General features: G+C 43.0%; 1 protein-coding gene across 1 annotated transcript in view; it reads right to left on the reverse strand.

Moving 5' to 3' along the window:
- LOC120036642 (protein kinase C alpha type-like) overlaps positions 1 to 15473 on the reverse strand; it is a gene marked incomplete at its 3' end in the record, with an annotated part of 50067 nt that overhangs the window by 6826 nt on the left and 27768 nt on the right. Inside the window, exon 2 of the mRNA XM_038983017.1 lies at positions 3210 to 3450. Coding sequence (XP_038838945.1) covers positions 3210 to 3450 — 241 coding nt within the window. The remainder of the gene's footprint in view (positions 1 to 3209; positions 3451 to 15473) is intronic.

Below are 15473 nucleotides of genomic sequence, written 5' to 3' on the forward strand. Positions count from 1 at the left end.
GCGCTACATTAGACAGGCCAAACAGCACCACCTGATGGTCATAGGATGACAGGACAGAAGACAAGCCAAAAGCATCTATCTGGAGAATCCTATTATATTAGGAAAGTAGGGAAAGGGAAACTGACTACCTAGTCAGTTGTACAACTGAATGCATTCAACTGAAATGTGTCTTCCGCATTCAACCCAACCCCTCTGAATCATATTAAAGATAGATATCTATTTATTCAGCCATACATCAACCACATATACATGGCTGTCACATGATAATGTGTAGCGATCTATTCCTGTACCAGGGGAATGGAGAGGAGACCTTGTGAAGTCTCGACAAAGGCCCTGCAGGCAGAATATTGACAATAGAAAGTCTCCTTTCAATCCCCTGGTGTTTGTTGTCAATAGTATACAGCCCTAGAGGATTTGATTTGAACTGTGTAGTACTGATCTATTTTATCATGTCTATTGTAGGAAACCAGTAGAATCTCCACAGGGAGAAAGGGAGAGATGGAGAGATGCCTGTAACTCGTGTGTAAGACTGCTGTCTGGAGTGCTATAGTATTTTTGTGATGTGTATTTTTAAAATGACCAAACCGAAATCTAAGAGAGCACTACCATATCTATCTTTTCTCCTTTGTTAAATAATCATACTGTAACTTTGACAGTCATTCACCGGAATGTACTGGAAACTTCCCAGGGGTTGTTGGCAAGAGGAGAGGCACTCAGCCTACCCTCTCCACCCTATGTCCACACACACATCCACACTGGCCTGCACTCAGCCTACCCTCTCCACCCTATGTCCACACACACATCCACACTGGCCTGCACTCAGCCTACCCTCTCCACCCTATGTCCACACACACATCCACACTGGCCTGCACTCAGCCTACCCTCTCCACCCTATGTCCACACACACATCCACACTGGCCTGCACTCAGCCTACCCTCTCCACCCTATGTCCACACACACATCCACACTGGCCTGCACTCAGCCTACCCTCTCCACCCTATGTCCACACACACATCCACACTGGCCTGCACTCAGCCTACCCTCTCCACCCTATGTCCACACACACATCCACACTGGCCTGCACTCAGCCTACCCTCTCCACCCTATGTCCACACACACATCCACACTGGCCTGCACTCAGCCTACCCTCTCCACCCTATGTCCACACACACATCCACACTGGCCTGCACTCAGCCTACCCTCTCCACCCTATGTCCACACACACACCCACACTGGCCTGCACTCAGCCTACCCTCTCCACCCTATGTCCACACACACATCCACACTGGCCTGCACTCAGCCTACCCTCTCCACCCTATGTCCACACACACATCCACACTGGCCTGCACTCAGCCTACCCTCTCCACCCTATGTCCACACACACACCCACACTGGCCTGCACTCAGCCTACCCTCTCCACCCTATGTCCACACACACATCCACACACACATCCACACACACATCCACACTGGCCTGCACTCAGCCTACCCTCTCCACCCTATGTCCACACACACATCCACACTGGCCTGCACTCAGCCTACCCTCTCCACCCTATGTCCACACACACATCCACACACACATCCACACTGGCCTGCACTCAGCCTACCCTCTCCACCCTATGTCCACACACACATCCACACTGGCCTGCACTCAGCCTACCCTCTCCACCCTATGTCCACACACACATCCACACACACATCCACACACACATCCACACACACATCCACACACACATCCACACTGGCCTGCACTCAGCCTACCCTCTCCACCCTATGTCCACACACACATCCACACACACATCCACACACACATCCACACTGGCCTGCACTCAGCCTACCCTCTCCACCCTATGTCCACACACACATCCACACTGGCCTGCACTCAGCCTACCCTCTCCACCCTATGTCCACACACACATCCACACACACATCCACACTGGCCTGCACTCAGCCTACCCTCTCCACCCTATGTCCACACACACATCCACACTGGCCTGCACTCAGCCTACCCTCTCCACCCTATGTCCACACACACATCCACACACACATCCACACACACATCCACACACACATCCACACACACATCCACACTGGCCTGCACTCAGCCTACCCTCTCCACCCTATGTCCACACACACATCCACACACACATCCACACACACATCCACACTGGCCTGCACTCAGCCTACCCTTTCCACCCTATGTCCACACACACATCCACACTGGCCTGCACTCAGCCTACCCTCTCCACCCTATGTCCACACACACATCCACACTGGCCTGCACTCAGCCTACCCTCTCCACCCTATGTCCACACACACATCCACACTGGCCTGCACTCAGCCTACCCTCTCCACCCTATGTCCACACACACATCCACACTGGCCTGCACTCAGCCTACCCTCTCCACCCTATGTCCACACACACATCCACACACACATCCACACACACACCCACACTGGCCTGCACTCAGCCTACCCTCTCCACCCTATGTCCACACACACATCCACGCACAGAGACGTGCACACACAGATTCTACACTGGCCTGCTTTGGCTGTGTCTGCCAGAATGAGCTTACTGTACGTGATACTGGGCTTCCAACCAGTCTTGGGTCATGTATGGTGACTGTGTGAGCATGAACACGTGTGTTAATGTGTGTGTTTTTTCAAACTTCCCACTAACTCTAAAACTGCGGCCACTGCACCAACTTCATCTGGTAAAACACACACACACCACTAGACAGTACAGTGTGTGTACACAGACCCAAAACACACACACACCACTAGACAGTACAGTGTGTGTACACAGACCCAAAACACACACACACCACTAGACAGTACAGTGTGTGTACACAGACCCAAAACACACACACACCACTAGACAGTACAGTGTGTGTGTGTTTTACCAGATGAAGTTGGTGCAGTGGCCGCAGTTTTAGAGTCAGTGGGAAGCTGGAAGAGGTGGCCAGTGAACTATGGAGACCTGATGTGTTTGTAAGTGTGGGTTTCTGCAGATTCATAATGTGTTTGTAAGTGTGGGTTTCTGCGTGTGTGTGTGTGTGTGTGTGTGTGGGGGTTACCAGGTGAAGGCTGTGCAGGGGCTTCAGTTTGTGGGATGTTTGTAGAGGCGAGCTGGGAACTAATGAAGCATGTTTTCTGTTGTGTGTATTTAGCTGTGTGTGTATTTCGCTGTGTGTGTGTGTGTGTATTTACCAGATGAAGTCAGTGCAGTGGCTGCAGAAGGTGGGCTGTTTGAAGAAGCGAGCGGTGAACTGGTGGTCCTTGACCTCGATGATCCTCTTGTGTTTCAGCGCCCCCTTCCTCTGGAACACTGGCACCCTGGGAGGGGGGGAGAGGGGGGAGGGCAGGGGAGAGGCCCCAGGGGTGGCCACGGGGGAGGCCAGGGTCAGGGGGGACAGGGAGGGGGACGGGGACACGGGAGTAGACATGCTTCCTGGAGGGATGGGAGGAGAGGGGAAAGGAGAGGTGATGGAGAGGAGGGATGGGAGGATGGAGAAAAAGAGGGTTGAGTGTTACAGAGGAGGGACAAGGAAAGAGGGAGAGAGAGGAGGGCAGAGGACAGGTGGAGATGAGGGAGGGAGTAGGGGAGAGGTGAAGGGATAGAGAAAATATAACATGACACAAACAGGGAAGAGAGGGATGAGCAGAGAGAGAGAGAGAGAGAGAGAGAGAAAGAGAGAGAGAGAGAGTATAAAAGGACCCAGACAGGGGACAGAGGGAGGAGCAGAGGGAGAGGGAGGGAGAGGGAATGTATAAAAAGGAGAGAGGTTAATTCACACATTGAGACAGAGCTCTCCTCAGAGACCCAGAGACACAGAACGATTAGTGAAATTCACACTGTGTCCCACATATGTCCCACTTCATACTCGCTCGCGTTCTCTCTCTCACCCCATCTATCCTCATCGCCACGCCATGCCAACTGCAACCTCCCACATCCCCCTGACAACCAAATGCACTGGGTTGCCCTGACAACCAAACACCCTTACCACATGTCAACTGCACCTCCTGTTGCACCCCCCCCCCACCTACTCCAATATTAGAACTGGTACCCTCTCTGTCCTTGTCTCCTTCCTCCTTGTCCTGATTTGATATTGTGTTAATTTCTCCATCTCATGCACAGTCTATATGAGTCAAAAGTGAGGAAAGAAAAACTATAGCAATGTGAAATATTTAACTGAGAGAAGAGGAGTAGCAGACTGCTGAATGATAAATGAAACCACAACAGAGATTGAATGAATAAGTAAATAAGCCGAGAGCGTACAGCATAGCAAACAGGACCTGTTGAAATGATTATGGCACACCGGAAGATGGAGGAAATCGATCCAATGGGTGAATACCAGAGATAGGAAGGGCTGAAAGAACACAGAAACAAAACAAACAAAAACAAGAAAAAAGGGAAATCCTCAACAAATAAGGAACAGAGTGGAAAGCTACGTGGAGATAGAAGTGGAAGGAGGAAAAGAGAGAGAGAGAGAAACCAAGAGAAAGAGAAAGAGACATTACCTGTATTTGTGGTTGTTTGGGCTGACAGACTTGATCAAAGAGCAGGCTTCTCCTCTTCCTCTCCCCCTCTCTTTATCTCTCCTCCTTTGATAGGCAGCCTGCTATCGCTCTGAACCTGTCGCTGGTCACGTCAAAAAAGAAAAAGTGAAGGAAAGAGAGAAAGGCTAGTGGTTTCAGGGAGGAAGAGCTGGGAAAAAGAGCTGCCTACAAAAAAAGAGCAAGTAACAAGGGATGAGATTGAAGCTTTCCAAGAATGAGAGAAGACAGAGGAGGAGTGGACTGCTATGTATCTGTTAAGTTAACCCACACAGGGTGAAGAGGGGGAAGAGATGGAGAGATGAATTTTCTTTTCAAGATTGATTCTGTTTTACCAAGAGGAAGATGGGATAGGAGAGAGAGAGAGAGAGAGAGAGAGAGAGAGAGAGAGAGAGAGAGAGAGAGAGAGAGAGAGAGAGAGAGGAGAGAGAGAGAGAGGAGAGAGGGAGGGGAGGGAGAGGAGGGAGGGAGGGGAATAGGCAGCAATTCATTTTGAAATCTGGGTTACATCTCTCTGGAGAGAGACAAAGCGAGAGAGCAAGTGATGGAGGGAGAAGAAGGGGGGCCATTTTGCCACCATCACTATGGACTAACACCAACCAACAGTCTAACACTTCTCACAGTGACAGACTGATAGCGAGGAAGGAGTAAGACAGAAGGATGCCCTTGATAGATCAGTGTCTCTAAACAACACCAGTCTATCAAGGGTTAATCATCAATATCATGGTACACAATCTGTTGCCTTACAACTAGCTGACAGGAGTGTTGGCAGTAATGGTTGGACCGTATTCAGAACAGCCTGTGGAAGGATCAAGGCCCATTTGATGTGAATAACTTGGTAATTATTCCAGTGGAATAGAGATATGGAACAGTACTGTTATTCCAGTGGAATGGAGATTTGGAACAGTACTGTTATTCCAGTGGAATGGAGATGGGGAACAGCACTGTTATTCCAGTGGAATGGAGATGGGGAACAGCACTGTTATTCCAGTGGAATGGAGATGGGGAACAGTACTGTTATTCCAGTGGAATGGAGATATGAAGCAGTACTGTTATTCAGTGGAATGGAGATATGGAACAGTACTGTTATTCAGTGGAATGGAGATATGGAACAAAACTGTTTTTCCAGTGGAATGGAGATAGGGAACAGTACTGTTATTCAGTGGAATGGAGATGGGGAACAGTACTGTTATTCAGTGGAATGGAGATGGGGAACAGTACTGTTATTCAGTGGAATGGAGATGGGGAATAGTACTGTTATTCAGTAGAATGGAGATAGGAAGCAGTACTGTTATTCCAGTGGAATGGAGATATGGAATAGTACTGTTATTTAGTGGAATGGAGATATGGAATAGTACTGTTATTCCAGCGGAATCGAGATAGGGAACAGTACCGTAGCATTGGTATATGTACAACCAGTGTTGGTTATCATTAGTCATCTCTGGTGGCAAGTGGTAGAGGGAGTGAACCATCGCCTCAATACTGTAGTCCCTCTGTACCTCAATCCAGGTCACACTGAGGCTCATGGGTAATGCAGTTTCTCAGAGAGGGGCGTCTGGTGTTATTTAGACCCTCCTCACATGGTGAGAAAGGGTTTTAATGGAATACAAGCAGACACACACACACAGAAGGCTTACGACTTCATACCAGACAGTAGTAAAATATACCATGTTAACACTGACATTGAACAGAGAGAGGGAGAAGGATGGACGGCATGAGAGAGAAAAAAAAGAGAGAGCGGTCAAGATGGAGATATACTGTACAGACAGGGGATGAGGTGATGAGAGAGAGAGAAATGGGCTGATGGAGAGGGACGGAGAGATGGAGAGAGGGATCGAAGGGTTGAAGGTCTAATTAATGAAAATGTAGGTTGTTAGTCTCCTGATGAAGACATCGCCACAGAATTAATTAACTATTATAATTAGCAAGATTGTTAGAGAGCAAAATTGTGTCAGCGAGCAAGATAAGAGTGTGGTTTGTGTGTGTGTGTGTGTGTGTGTGTGTGTGTGTGTGTGTGTGTGTGTGTGTGTGTGTGTGTGTGTGTGTGTGTGTGTGTGTGTGTGTGTGTGTGTGTGTGTGTGTGTGTTATCTCCACATGATACATGTCATTTGAACATTAGCCTTCCAGCTAGCAGCAGACAGGGAGTGATCTGGCCTTCCTTTCAGTCACGTTGTTACATTCTCACAGTCTGTTTGAATTGAAATTGCTTCCTGTCACTCTGTCCCATCACACACTGACTCAGTCACTGGGCTACAGGAAGATAATGATTTGTCATTGTATGACTTCACCACTAACAATCAGGTGATCACAGCTCTCCTTCAGAGCCAGACTGACAGATCCCCTGAATAAGGTCTTATGCTTTGCAACATTTTCTCCTGTTATTTATAAAAATGAAACCAAAGCTAAAACCAGATTAAATAAAAAACTTTACTTCCCTGTTCGTTCTGGCTTCTCTGTTTTATTCCCTCATAACATTCACTATAATATTCACTATAATATTTACCATAATATTTACTACAACATTCACTATAACATTACTAACATTTAATATACCATTCACTATACCATTCAATATGACATTTACTATACCATTCACTATAACATTCACTATAACATTTACTATAACATTTACTAACATTTAATATAACATTCACTATACCATTCAATATGACATTTACTATACCATTCACTATAACATTACTAACATTCACTATACCATTCACTATAACATTCACTATAACATTTACTAACATTTAATATAACATTCACTCTAACATTCACTATGCCATTTACTAAAACATTACTAACATTCACTATAACATTTACCAACATTTAATATAACATTCACTATACCATTCACTATAACATTTACTAACATTAGATATAACAATTACTATAATATTAACTATACCATTCACTATAACATTTACTATAACACTCAATATAACATTCACTACAACATTCACTATACCATTCACTATAGCATTTACTATAACATTTACTATGACATCTATTATAACATTTACTAACATTTACTATGACATATCCTGTAACATTCACTATAAGATTTACTATACCATTCACGATAACATTCACTCTGACATCTACTATAACATTCACTAACATTCACTATACCATTAACTATATCATTTACTATGACATCTACTATAACATTCACTATAACATTCACTATACCATTTACTATAACATTTACTATGACATCTACTATAACATTCACTATAACATTCACTAACATTCACTATACCATTAACTATACCATTTACTATGACATCTACTATAACATTCACTATAATATTAACTATAACATTCACTATAGCATTTACTATAACATTTACTATGACATCTATTATAACATTTACTAACATTTACTATGACATATCCTGTAACATTCACTATAAGATTTACTATACCATTAACTATACCATTTACTATGACATCTACTATAACATTCACTATAATATTAACTATAACATTTACTATAACATTTATCAAATCAAATATTTTTTTGACATTCACTATACCATTTACTATAACATTCACTATAACATTTACTATACCATTCACTATACCATTTACTATAACATTTACCATGACATTTACTAACATTCACTATAACATTCACTATACCATTTACTATAACATTTACTATGACATCTACAATAACATTCACTAACATTCACTATAACATTCACTATAACATTCACTATACCATTTACTATAACATCTACTATAACAGTTACTATAACATTTACTATAACATCTACTATAACATTCACTAACATTCACTATAACTTTTACTATTCCATTTACTATAACATTCACTATAACATTCACTAACATTCACTATACCATTAACTATACCATTTACTATGACATCTACTATAACATTCACTATAATATTAACTATAACATTTACTATAACATTTATCAAATCAAATATTTTTTTCCCCCCACATACACATGGTTAGCAGATGTTAATGCAAGTGTAACGAAATGCTTGTGCTTCTAGTTCCGACCATGCAGTAATATCTAACAAGTAATCTAACAATTTCACAACAACTACCTTATACACACAAGTGTAAAGGAATGAATAAGAATATGTCCCAAAAAATATATATGGATGAGCGATGGCCGAACGGCTTAGGCAAGATGCAGTAGATGGTATAGAGTACAGTATATACATATGAGATGAGTAGTGTAGGGTATGTAAACATTATATAAAGTGGCATAGTTTAAAGTGACTAGTGATACATGTATTACATAAAGATGGCAAGATGCAGTAGATGGTATAGAGTACAGTATATACATATGAGATGAGTAGTGTAGGGTATGTAAACATTATATAAAGTGGCATAGTTTAAAAACTTCTTGTCAATAGGGGGGCGCTGTTTTCACTTTGGAAAAAATCGTGCCCAAATTAAACGGCCTCGTACTCTGTTCTAGATCATACAATATGCATATTATTATTACTATTGGATAGAAAACACTGTGAAGTTTCTAAAACTGTTTGAATTATATCTGTGAGTAAAACAGAACTCATTTGGCAGCAAACTTCCAAACAGGAAGTGAAAAATCTGAAAACGAGGCTCTGTTTCAGGGCCTGCCTATTCAACTGGCTTTTATTTATCGATATGTATGCACTTCATACGCCTTCCACTAGATGTCAACAGGCAGTGGAAGGTTGAATGGGGTGTCTAGCTTGATCTGAGGCCGAATAAGAGCTTTTGGAGTGACAGGTCCGGTATTTTCTTTGTCTTCGACGGCGCGCGGGGGACCTCGACATTGTCCTCTGAAAAGCGTTCGGTATACACGGCGAATATCTCCGGCTCTGATTTTATTTGATACATATGAGAAAAACATCATAAAGTAGGTTTTTTCAACCGAGTTTTATCAGTTTATTCAACGTTTAATGGGACTTTTGGAATTTTCCGTTCTTTGCGCCAAGAGATGATGGGAATGTTCGCGCCACAATGCTAGCCAAGGTTGCTAATTCGACAGAAGAAATGGACATTCTAAAACCAAACAACGATTTATTCTGGAAATAGTACTACTTGTACAACATTCTGATGGAAGCTCAGCAAAAGTAAGACAACATTTATGATGTTATTTCGTATTTCTGTGTAATATGTTGATGCCTATTCTCCGCCGTGTTGGTGAGCGCTGTCTCACAATAACCCAAGCTGTATGTTGTGGTAAAGTTATTTTTAAAAATCTAACACAGCGGTTGCATTAAGAACCAGTGTATCTTTCATTTGCCATACAACAAGTATTTTTATGTAAAGTTTATGATGAGTTCTTTGGTCAGATTAGGTGAGTGTCCAAAATATCTCCGGACATTCTGGAGAATTGTTGCTACGTATTCACAATGTATAACCACGATTTGCAGCTCTAAATATGCACATTTTCGAACAAAACATAAATGTACTGTATAACATGATGTTATAAGACTGTCATCTGATGAAGTTGTCCAAAAGTTAGTGATTAACTTCTTCTGGCTGCAGGGGCAGTATTGAGTAGCTCTGATAAAAGGTGCCCATTTCAAACGGCCTCGTACTCAATTCTTGCTCGTACAATATGCATATTATTATTACTATTGGATAGAAAACACTCTCTAGTTTCTAAAACCGTTTGAATTATATCTGTGAGTAAAACAGAACTCATTTGGCACAAACTTCCTGACCAGGAAGTGGAAAGTCTGAAAACGATGCTCTGTTCTAGGTCCTGCCTATAAATGGGCATGATACGTATTAGTATACATGCACGTCATACACCTTCCCCTAGATGTCAAGAGGCAGTGAGAGAAGAAATAGAGTGTTTATCTTGGTCTGAGGTGGAATAAATCCTCTTGGAATGACGTGTCACCCATTTCCTGTTTTCTGGAAAGCGCGAGGATGGACCTGGAATTGCCTTCTGAAAAGCTGTCGTTATAGGCGACTACTATCTCCGGCTTTGATTTTATTTGATACATGTGACAATATCATCGTAAAGTATGTTTTTTCAATATAGTTTTATTAGATTATTGAAATTTATTCGGGACGTTAGGCGTGTTGCGTTGTGTGCCTTTGTTCAGGAAGGAGAGCTTCGCGCCACTTGGCTAGTGCGCTTGCTAATTCAAGAGGGAAAAAGGACGTTCTAAATCCAAACAACGATTGTTCTTGACAAAGGACCTCTTGTACAACATTCTGATGGAAGCTCATCAAAAGTAGGACCCATTTTATGATGCTATTTCATATATCTGTCGAACTGTGTACTATTAGTTTTGCGCCCAGGTTTTGGGCACTCGCTCGCCATAACGTAAGCCTTATGTCGTAATGAAGTTATTTTTAGAATTCTAACACTGCGATTGCATTAAGAACTAGTGTATCTATCATTTCCTATACAACATGTATTTTTTAGTTATGTTTATGAATAGTAATTTGGTCAGAATATGTGTGTCAGAAAAAGTGTCAGAAAAATATCCGGACGTTGTGGGAAAAATATGCTACGTTAGCACAACGTTAGCACAATGTATAACCACTGATTTCAGCTCTAAATATGCACATTTTCGAACAAAACATAAGTGTATGTATAACCTGATGTTATAGGACTGTCATCTGATGAAGCTTATCAAGGTTAGTCAAAAATTATATACCTTGCTGGTTTATTCGCTATCGCTAACGTGCCTATTGCTATCGCTAACGTGCCTTGATGAATGAATGCGGTAGTGTGGTAGGCTATTGTAGTAAGCTAATATAATGCTATATTGTGTTTTCGCTGTAAAACACTTAAAAAATCGGAAATATTGGCTGGATTCACAAGATGTTTGTCTTTAATTTGCTGTACACCATCGATTTTTCAGAAATGTTTTATGATGAGTATTTAGGTATTTGACGTTGGTGTCTGTAATTATTCTGGCAGCTTTCGGTGCAATTTCTGATTGTAGCTGCAATGTAAACTATGATTTATACCTGAAATATGTACATTTTTCGAACAAAACATAGATTTATTGAATAAAATGTTATAAGACTGTCATCTGATGAAGTTGTTTGTTGGTTAGTTTGGTTGGTTCTTGGTTAGTTAGGTTGGCTTTGTGCATGCTACCTGTGCTGTGAAAAATGTTAGTGCTTTTTTGTATTTGGTGGTGAGCTAACATAAATATACGTGCTGTTTTCGCTGTAAAACATTTTAAAAATCGGACATGTTTGCTGGATTCACAAGATGTATACCTTTCATTTGCTGTATTGGACTTGTTAATGTGTGAAAGTTAAATATTTCTAAAAAATATATTTTGAATTTCGCGCCCTGCACTTGAAGTGGCTGTTGTCATATTGATCCCGACTTAGGGCTTGCAACCAGAAGAAGTTAATTTTATATCTATTGCTGGTTTTTGCGAAAGCTACCTTTGCTGTGAATAAATGCCTTTGTGTGTTTGGCTATTGTGGTAAGCTAATATAATTCTATATTGTGTTTTCGCTGTAAAACACTTAAAAAATCGGTAATATTGGCTGGATTCACAAGATGTTTATCTTTCATTTGCTGTACACCATGTATTTTTCATAAATGTTTTATGATGAGTATTTATGTATTTCACGTTGCTCTCTGTTATTATTCTGGCTGCTTTGGTGCTATTTTTGATGGTGGCTGCAATGTAAAACTATGATTTATACCTCAAATATGCACATTTTCGAACAAAACATAAATGTATTGTATAACATGTTATAAGACTGTCATCTGATGAAGTTGTTCAAGGTTAGTGATTCATTTTATCTCTATTTTGTCGGTTTTGTGAAAGCTACCTATGCGGTGGAAACATGGTGAAAATATGCGGTTGTGTGTTTGGCTATTGTGGTTAGCTAATAGAAATACAAATTGTGTTTTCGCTGTAAAACATTTTAAAAATCGGAAATGATGGCTGGATTCACAAGATGTTTATCTTTCATTTGCTGTATTGGACTTGTGATTTCATGAAAATTATATTATACGATATCCCTGTCCCGTTAGGCTAGGCTATGCTAGTCAGCTTTTTTGATGAGGAGGATCCCGGATCCGGGAGGGTGATGAAGTAGAGGTTTTAAAGTGACTAGTGATACAGTACATTTATTACATCCAATTTTTATTATTAAAGTGGCTGGAGTTGAGTCAGTATGTTGGCAGCAGCCACTCAATGTTAGTGATGGCTGTTTAACAGTCTGTTGGCCTTGAGATAGAAGCTGTTTTTCAGTCTCTCGGTCCCAGCTTTGATGCATCTGTACTGACCTCGTCTTCTGGATGATAGCGGGGTGAACAGGCAGTGGCTCGGGTGGTTGTTGTCCTTGATGATCTTTATGGCCTTCCTGTGATATCGGGTGCTGTAGGTGTCCTGGAGAGCAGGTAGTTTGCCCCTGGTGATGCGTTGTGCAGACCTCACTACCCGCTGGAGAGCCTTACGGTTGTGGGCGGAGCAGTTGCCGTACCAGGCGGTGATACAGCCCGACAGGATGCTCTCGATTGTGCATCTGTAGAAGTTTGTGAGTGCTTTTGGTGACAAGCCGAATTTCTTCAGCCTCCTGAGGTTGAAGAGGCGCTGCTGCGCCTTCTTCACAACGCTGTCTGTATGGGTGGACCAATTCAGTTTGTCCGTGATGTATACGCCGAGGAACTTAAAACTTACTACCCTCTCCACTTCTGTCCCGTCGATGTGGATAGGGGGGTGCTCCCTCTGCTGTTTCCTGAAGTCCACAATCATCTCCTTTGTTTTGTTGACGTTGAGTGTGAGGTTATTTTCCTGACACCACACTCCGAGGGCCCTCACCTCCTCCCTGTAAGCCGTCTCGTCATTGTTGGTGATCAAGCCTACCACTGTAGTGTCGTCTGCAAACTTGATGATTGATTTGGAGGCGTGCATGGCCACGCAGTCATGGGTGAACAGGGAGTACAGGAGAGGGCTGAGAACGCACCCTTGTGGGGCCCCAGTGTTGAGGATCAGCGGGTTGGAGATATTGTTTCCTACCCTCACCACCTGGGGGTGGCCTGTCAGGAAGTCCAGGACCCAGTTGCACAGGGCGGGGGCGAGACCCAGGGTCTCGAGCTTATTGACGAGTTTGGAGGGTACTATGGTGTTAAATGCTGAGCTGTAGTCGATGAACAGCATTCTTACATAGGTATTCCACTTGTCCAGATGGGTTAGGGCAGTGTGCAGTGTGATTGCGATTGCGTATTCTGTGGACCTAATGGGGCGGTAAGCAAATTGTAGTGGGTCTAGGGTGTCAGGTAGGGTGGAGGTGATATGATCCTTGACTAGTCTCTCAAAGCACTTCATGATGACGGAGGAGAGTGCTACGGGGCAATAGTCATTTAGCTCGGTTACCTTAGCTTTCTTGGGAACAGGAACAATGGTGGCCCTCTTGAAGCATGTGGGAACAGCAGACTGGGATAAGGATTGATTGAATATGTCCGTAAACACACCAGCCAGCTGGTCTGCGCATGCTCTGAGGACACGGCTAGGGATGCCGTCTGGGCCGGCAGCCTTGCGAGGGTTAACACGTTTAAATGCTTTACTCACGTTGGCTGTGGTGAAGGAGAGCCCGCAGGTTTTGGTAGTGGACCGTGTTGTTGGCACTGTATTGTCCTCAAAGCGAGCAAAGAAGTTGTTTAGTTTATCTGGGAATCCAAGACGGGGCTGGATTTCTTTTTGTAGTCCGTGATTGACTGTAGACCCTGCCACATACCTCTCGTGTCTGAGCCGTTGAATTGAGACGCTACTTTGTCTCTATACTGACGCTTAGCTTGTTTGATTGCCTTGCAAAGAGAATAGCTACACTGTTTGTATTCGGTCATGTTTCCGGTCCCCTTGCCCTGATTAAAAGCAATGGTTCGTGCTTTCAGTTTTGCACGAATGCTGCCATCAATCCACGATTTTGGTTGGAAGGTTTTAATAGTTACTGTGGGTGTCACACCCTGACCTTAGAGATCCTTTTTATGTCTCTATTTTGGGTTGGTCAGGGCGTGAGTTGGGGTGGGCATTCTATGTTTTGTTCTATGTTGTCCTTTTCTATGTGTTTGGCCTGGTATGGTTCCCAATCAGAGGCAGGTGTCAATCGTTGTCTCTGATTGAGAACCATACTTAGGTAGCCTGTTCCCACCTGTGTTTGTGGGTAGTTGTTTCCTGTTTTGTGTTTTTTCACCTTACAGGACTTTTTTGTGTCGTTCACTCGCTTTGTTGTTTTTTTGTCATTCAGTGTTCAGTTTATTTAATTAAATTTACTATGAACACTTACCACGCTGCGTTTACCACGCTGCGTGTTGGTCCGATGATTCCTATTCCTCATCATCAGACGAAGAGGAGAGTCGTTACAGTGGGTACAACATTACCGATGCACTTGCTAATAAACTCGCTCACCGAATCAGCATATTCATCAATGTTATTGTCCGACGCTATGAGGAACATATCCCAGTCCACATGATCGAAGCAATCTTGAAGCGTGGAATCAGATTGGTCGGACCGGCGTTGAACAGACCTGAGCACGGGCGTTTCCTGTTTTAGTTTCTGTCTATAGGCTGGGAGCAACAAAATGGAGTCGTGGTCAGATTTTCCAAAAGGAGGGCGGGGCAGGGCTTTGTATGCGTCACGGAAGTCAGAGTAACAATGGTCCAGGATTTTTTCCACCCGGGTAGCGCATTCGATAAGCTGATAAAATTTAGGGAGGCTTTTTTTCAGATTAGCCTTGTTGAAATCCCCAGCTACAATGAATGCAGCCTCTGAATATGTGGTTTCCAGTTTACATAGAGTCCAATGAAGTTCATTCAGGGACATCGATGAGTCTGCTTGGGGGGATATATACGGCTGCGATTATAATCGAAGAGAATTCTCTTGGTAGACAATGCGGTCGACATTTGATTGTAAGGAATTCTAGATCAGGTGAGCAAAAGGACTTGAG

This window comes from Salvelinus namaycush, unplaced genomic scaffold, assembly GCF_016432855.1.
Source record: "Salvelinus namaycush isolate Seneca unplaced genomic scaffold, SaNama_1.0 Scaffold1408, whole genome shotgun sequence".
Lineage (NCBI taxonomy): Eukaryota > Metazoa > Chordata > Actinopteri > Salmoniformes > Salmonidae > Salvelinus > Salvelinus namaycush.